Here is a 6,827-nt window from a genome sequence, read left to right as displayed (position 1 = left end):
TCGTAAGACCTGAACTTTAATAATCCCGTGGTCACTCGTCTGCTTCTGGAAACCTGTCCTGAGAGCCAGTGATGTCCCAACCCTTATTCCATTCCCACATCTCAGTAACTCATTGGCTATATGGAAAAAGAAGTGTATCCAAAGCACGCGATGGCACGTTAAGGTTGAAGAAAGCATTGGTAAAGGAGAATAAAACTACAGCAGTTGTTCAGCCTACTCTACCTAAAATGTTGAGCCACTGCAGAACTCCTCCTCCAGCCCAACGCAAAGTCAAACTGCGTCACCCCCTCGCCAAGACATTCTTCTGTGGTACGTTACTGGCACTTTATGTCAGTCTCATGTGGTAGATACACGCACATTTCTCTGTGTGTTTACATACAAAAGGTCTGATAACAGTAAAACATTGTTCAGAGAGATATAAAAAACCCAAGGAGTTGCGTTAGCCAAAAAAAGTGTTTTGTGAGAAACAACAATAGAAATGATATATAACCACAGCTTTTCTTTTCCTCTTTTTTTTAAATTAGATAAATACCCAAAGCTATGATTTCACTTGGGGCCTCTGTACCTTGACAGGGAGTCCAATGGAGTATATCTGAAGGCACTTAATATCCTCTACTCAGCTGTAAGATGGTTGCACAGAGAGCTGGGGAGCTCGGGATGTGATTTGGGGCATGGAGGAGAGAGATGGATGAAAAGAAGCCCTGAAGAGCTGTGATCCACACAGCACCAGGCGCTGAAATGAAAACAAACGTACAACCCAGGTGTTGAGAAGGTCTCTCTTGAAAAAGAAAACTGCCAATTGCAAATGTCTTTGTGTTTCTATGGACAGAGCACTTCATGCAACTCTGACAGTGCATCATACACTCTTAGAGATATTTAGCTTTGTCAGTTCATTGACCTCCTCAGGTCCCGCTTCCTCACAGTCAGTCTTCTCGGTGGCTTTGCCAAACCCACACCTCTCCTCTGTTCTCGCCGCATCTTTCTGGAGCTTCTTGGCGGAAGGAAGGATGTCCTTGGTTTCTGAGTTATCTGTGCCATGGGCTATCTTCTCAGAATTCTGTACAGAAGGCACCAGGTTGGCAATCTCATCCGTCGGAGATCGCCCAATGCTGCCATCCACTTGAACCCGAATGTCTGGAGATATAGACAACTGGTGATGTGGCACGATCCCATTGTCCATGCATTTTGGGTAAAGGTAGGTCTTCATCTGACCTTTCCCCTTCACATTGACTGTCCCCCTATAGTCAAAGTCATACCCCATCTTGTTTAGGATGCGGTAGCTCTCCTCACTCACCTGTATACGACACTCGACGCCAGTGGTGTCCATTCTGCTAGCAATGTTCACAGTGTCACCCCAAATGTCATACAACAACTTGGTGGTGCCAATGACCCCAGCAGTGAGGGGGCCGTGGTTAAAGCCAATCCTAAGTTTAAAATTAAACCACAGCATGTTGTTGTTGAAGTCATCCACCACTCGCATCATTTCTTTGGCAAATTCAAAAAGGGTCTGCAAATGCCCGTGGGGATGGTTGTTGTCCTGACACTGCGAGGTGTTCAGTCCTGAAGCGGCCATGTAGGTTGCCCCAATTGTTTTGATTTTCTCAATGCTGCTGTAGTGTGATTTGCTCAGCAGCTCATCAAAATCCCCAATCAATTCGTTCAGGACTCTGTAGCACTCTTTGCCTCCTTCGTAGTTCTCTTCGTAGAACTCGCTGAAGTTCACGATACTTGCGAAGATGACTCCGCCGCTGTCGTGGTTTTTGGAATAGCTCTGGGAAACCTTCAGCTGCTCAGCCACGTGGTACGGAATAATATTCCTCAGCAACCAGTCAGCTTGATCCCTCATGCTCTGAATTTTGGTGCGATGAAGATCAGCCTCCACATCTCCATGGTAGTGGAGACGGTAACTGACCTCAAACTCTCGATTCAGAAACCAGACCAGGAGGAGCAGCAGGAAGGAAACCAGAATCACTTCCTGACCGATCAGGTCTGCTGGCCTCTTTGTGTCATTTGGCTCCGAGCTGTTGCACGGACTCTTTCTGGAGCTGGAAGGAGAAGAAAGGGAAGAACACGAAAGGTGGATTTAAAAACACAGAGTTATGGCTCTGCCATTTCTGCTTCATACTTAGAAATCCTTTGCCAGAAAAAGCAGCGTAGGAAGTGCATGTTACAAACTAAATTAGAAAATACGCTTCGATAACTTTACCTGCTGTTAAGGATGCTAAAGAATTAATTTCATTCTTAAAATCACTCAGTACTTCCCTAAAGGGATGTCATCAGGTTCAGCAAGAGTAACACAGAAATTGCCCAGCCTTTACGACAATCCTATTTGAAGGATTTTACCAAGGAGATATATAATTAAAAGCACTGGATGTAAATATGTACATGAAAATGGTTAATAATGCCTGTGTGTGTGTTTAGTATGTGTATGCACATGTGTGTCTGTATGGAGGGGCTGCACGTGTAGGTTTTGTGGAATTTCATAGAATCATCGAATGGTTTGGGTTGGGAGGGACCTTAAAGATCATCCAGTTCCACCCCCCCTGCCAGCAGCAGGGACACCTTCCACTAGAATTTATCTTTTTTTGTATCATCTCCAATATTCATCAATTTCTGCTTTATACTCCTAGTGCCGTTCCCTTATCTCCTCAAAGAGCAGTAACTTTCACAGTGCACCTTTAATGTGAACACCTGAAGGTTTTGGAAGAAAACAACCCTGTACAAGACACTTCATGGAGAACTGCACAGAAATGGAGAACATGGAGCTCTGGGTTGACATCTTCTGTATGTTATAACCACCAAAGCTTTTCATGGTGGAGACAGAAAATTTCTCAAAGTGACAAGATTTCTAAAAAATAAATAAAAATTTCCTGTCTCCTAGATTGAGATTAGTATTTCAAATCCTTCTGACAATTTGTCGACTGCCTGTGCAGATTAGGAAGCGCTGCTGGAACACGTTTCCAGTGCCAAACCGCCCCTAACGAGGAGACATCTGCAGTCTGCAACCTCCACTTTCTGGAGAGATGCTGACACCAATTTAATCTGAGAAGACACCACCTATCCAGTCCTAGAAACTAAGTCTACACCCAGACAGACTGGCATGCAGTGATTTCTGAGTCACTTAACTGCATTTTTGTCTGTAAAATGATGCCAAAGCTTAAGGTTTGATATGAGCAGACACACGCTGAAGTTTTTCAAGTTAAGAGATGGTTTGATAAGGGAAAGCAGCACATCAACCTTTCTCCTTGAAGAGCACAAAGGCAACCCCTATCTCAGTGTCTGTCTGCGTTTCTCTTACGAAGGTATGTTAGCAAAAGAGGTTAAAACTCAAACTGCAACCGTAGCAACAGCTGAAGAAAAGGCAAAATTTGTTTCTGTAACACGTGAAAACATTTCCAAGTTCAACTGGTTGCTTTATATCCACGGGGGACAGGCTTCCTCTTCTGAAATGGAAACAGGCATTTTGGCAACTGAGCAGTATTACAGACCCAGTTTCTTTTCCTGAATGTTCATTCTCAAATATTTGATTGACAGAAAAGTGTGATGAAGCAAAAAGAGCACAGTTGTGAAACAGCTCAGTGTGCACCACCTCTGAAAACATTTCTACGTGCTACGGTCTTTGTTTGTATCTCTCAGCTTTTATCATAGTAAGCGTATAGGAGAAAAAGTTCCCTGGAAGTAAAATATTTACAATAGTGAGTTTACAGGTTGAATTTCAGACTAAAGATAAGATCACATATTATGTTGGAAATTACTCCTTTTGTTTCCAACCATAAACGTACTTCTCCCAGGAGAAGTGAAGGTGTGTTCATTTTACTGGTTTGATATTAAAAATAACACGTGGGAAGAACGAAAGGAGGATCCAACTCACAGGCCAGGTCCCTACAATCAGGTTCCCGTAACTGCTGGTGCGTTGCTGTGCTGAGACTCCTTCCTTCCTCCCCTACAACTGGTTTTCTCAACAGAACCTCTGTTATGAACCTGGTCAGTTTCTCCCTACAAAGACCAGTCAGAGACTAAGACAAAGGCTTATTAATAACCAGAATGGAAACAGTTCCTGACATACAAGACTTGCCACCTATTTTGCAGGTGGCAAAATATCCGCTGAGTTTGATGGGCTTATAAAACAAAATGAGGGGAGGATCAGTGAGAGAAAAGATCTTGGAGAATAAATGAGGCTGGAGAAAGCGAGGAGTGTATCTCAGTTAAGAAGCACGATTCAGGTTCTTTTCAGAACAGTTCATTGTTTTCCACGTCTTGTGGGAAGAGATCTACTAGAGGATCTGAGCAATGACAAATCACTCCTTTGAGAGTATGAGTTTGATCCAGATCATCTGCTCCAACATTAAACATCCCCGCCACAGGGATTTATTTAAGCCATTAAAGGCTTTTTATTTACAGTTTATTGTACAAAATACTCCTCCAAGTACTTTAATTCCTCTTAAATGAATTAAGGGAGCACCACAAACGTGATGTTACAGAAGTGGCTTGTGTTGAACGCAGGGTCTGCCTTTTAAGATGAAACGTCTGCTTCCCATTCAGCACTCCTGAAGCGCTGGCATCTGCGAGCTCTCAGCCTTCTCCTCCAGCACTGGCCTGACCTTGTTTCCCACGTGGGTGGACAACCTTAGAGATCTGCATGGGAAATGAGTGCCTTGGCTTGTAAGCTGACCTGATTTCATTAATAAGGGAATGGGTTAGGATCTCAAAAGAGAAGGTGCAATATCTTTTCCAGAGCAGGTATTTTGTGATCACAATGTGACTGCTACAAGCACTGGTACCAAAAGCCACGATGCCAGCCTGAGAGAGGGAGCAATCACACATTCCTCATTTGGAAATCAAATGTCCGGATGTTGCAGCAACCAGGTTACAGGAGCTACAGAACTAGAAATCATCTGACACAGTCAGTTAGCAAAGATGAGTAGAAACCACCCTTTAGAATGAAGAGATGGAGAAAAAAAACCCCACACATCTCTAACAGCAAGGATCACACACCCCTACATCTTTTTAAGGTCTACTTTTTATGAGGTGCTGCAGCAGGAAACTAACTCTAAAAATCATTCAAATTGAAATCTTAAGCCAACAATGTTCCTTTAACTCAAACTGGTGAAGTTCTTCCTGGCACTTCCTGGCACCATTAACTTGGCATCTTCCTCCAGGCTGTGTGTTGAATATGGAACAAGTGAGAGCTCTGGAGACACGATCTCCTTTGGCTTGATCACAAATCATAAAGATAACGGCTTTCCACTCACAAAGATTTTTGGAAAGCCGTTTTGCTTCTGAGCCAGTAACCCACGTTTGGATTTGGGTATCTTGCTCTGTTTAAAGAGGATGCACACCTGCTAAATCTTGAAAAAAACCCACAATGGCAGAACAGTGTGGAAAAGGGAAATCAAACTGCTGCTTTCGATGAAGAACGTTCAGTGGGTGGGTATGAAACCCTTCCCTCCCATCGAGCGGTTTTAGTCTCCCACCTCAAGTGGTCTGTCACTGTTCCTCCTCGAGCAGTCACAGACTGGGAAATGATACACCCGACCTGCTCTGAGGTAAGGAGTGAATGAAAACGAGAAATATTTCCTGCTTCAAAGACAAAGCTTATGGTTGTATCCCTTTGGGGCTGAAGAACTGGTCTATCTGGAAAACAAGGCAAATTCCATATTTTGATTTACTGAGCACAGTGTGGACAGTCCAGAGATGAACTCTGTGCTAAGGCTTCATTACCTAGTATCTCTCTTCCCATGTTACTAGTTCTAGTAACTAGTACTAGTTACTTCCCATGATACTAGAGTTACTAGTATCTCTCTTCCCATGCAACATTAATAATTACCTCAATTCTTGATCAAGAACAGGGAATAACCTCATTAAAGGCATGTGAAACAAATGAGTTTGGCCCTCTCAGAACACAGGAAAAGCTTCTGTGCTGACTGGGGTGAGCAAGGAACCTTCCTTATTTATCTATTTCAGTGAGAAAGGAACAGCAAAAAAGCTTGTTGGGATAAGGGAGTTTCAACTTTTTGATAGTTCATTCCCAGGAAAAAGGGGAAATTCTGTTTGCACAGAACTCCAGAAATGTGGTAAACAATAATTGACATGAAGAGAAGCCAAATTCCGTTGCAAATTAATGGTAGAAACAGAATAGGATTAGCACAGAATCACGGAATTGTTTGGGCTGCAAGGGACCGTTAAAGGTCACCTAGTCCAACCCCCAACTATCTCTGTCTTAACTTCCAATACACAGAAGCATTGTGTCCATTTATGAGTCTGAGCAGCTTCAGATGAGTGGAGCTTGGACTTAACAAAGCTCAGGCTGGACTGACACAGCTCCTGCATCAACACACAGACAGTGACCAACTAAGCCGACAGAAGTGCTGCCGACACGCAGAAGGGGCAGCGCTCTGTGCTATTAACTCGTGCACAATACACAGGCAATTCTTCCCCAGCTGAAGGAGGAGTGACAGCATGTCCTGGGTTTTAGCTGGAACAGAGCTGGTTTCTTTTTCAGTAGTTAGAATAGTGCTGGGTTTTGCTTTTCAGCCTGGGACTTGTTATGAGAGAGACCCTGAGAACATCCCCATGTTGCATTTGTGTCCCTGGCACTGAAGGACTTTGTGTTTGTCCGTCTGCAAGCGCAAGATTTAAGGGGGTGAGGAATATTTAAATTAATTAGCTAAATTAGCATTTGGCTCTGCCAATGGAATATTCTGTATCATATCACGTCATGTCCCGTATATTAGTGAGGGGCTCTTCCTCTCTGGCTCTCTCTGGCTTTCGCTCGGGCTCTGGCTCTCCCGGGATTGCGGTTTCGGGTCGGGATTGTGGCTCCTGCG

The 6,827-nt window shown here is 43.8% G+C and overlaps 1 protein-coding gene across 1 annotated transcript in view; it reads right to left on the bottom strand.

Moving 5' to 3' along the window:
* Positions 1-799: 799 nt before the first annotated feature.
* The window catches only part of LOC104532167 (adenylate cyclase type 9), a 15,362-nt gene continuing 9,334 nt past the window's right edge, over positions 800-6,827 (bottom strand). The window contains exon 4 of the mRNA XM_010177295.1: positions 800-2,045. Coding sequence (XP_010175597.1) covers positions 857-2,045 — 1,189 coding nt within the window. The 3' untranslated portion in view covers positions 800-856. The remainder of the gene's footprint in view (positions 2,046-6,827) is intronic.

Source organism: Antrostomus carolinensis, unplaced genomic scaffold, assembly GCF_000700745.2.
Source record: "Antrostomus carolinensis isolate BGI_N321 unplaced genomic scaffold, ASM70074v2 scaffold11421, whole genome shotgun sequence".
Classification (NCBI taxonomy): Eukaryota; Metazoa; Chordata; class Aves; order Caprimulgiformes; family Caprimulgidae; genus Antrostomus; species Antrostomus carolinensis.
This window is presented reverse-complemented; position numbering and strand designations above follow the sequence as displayed.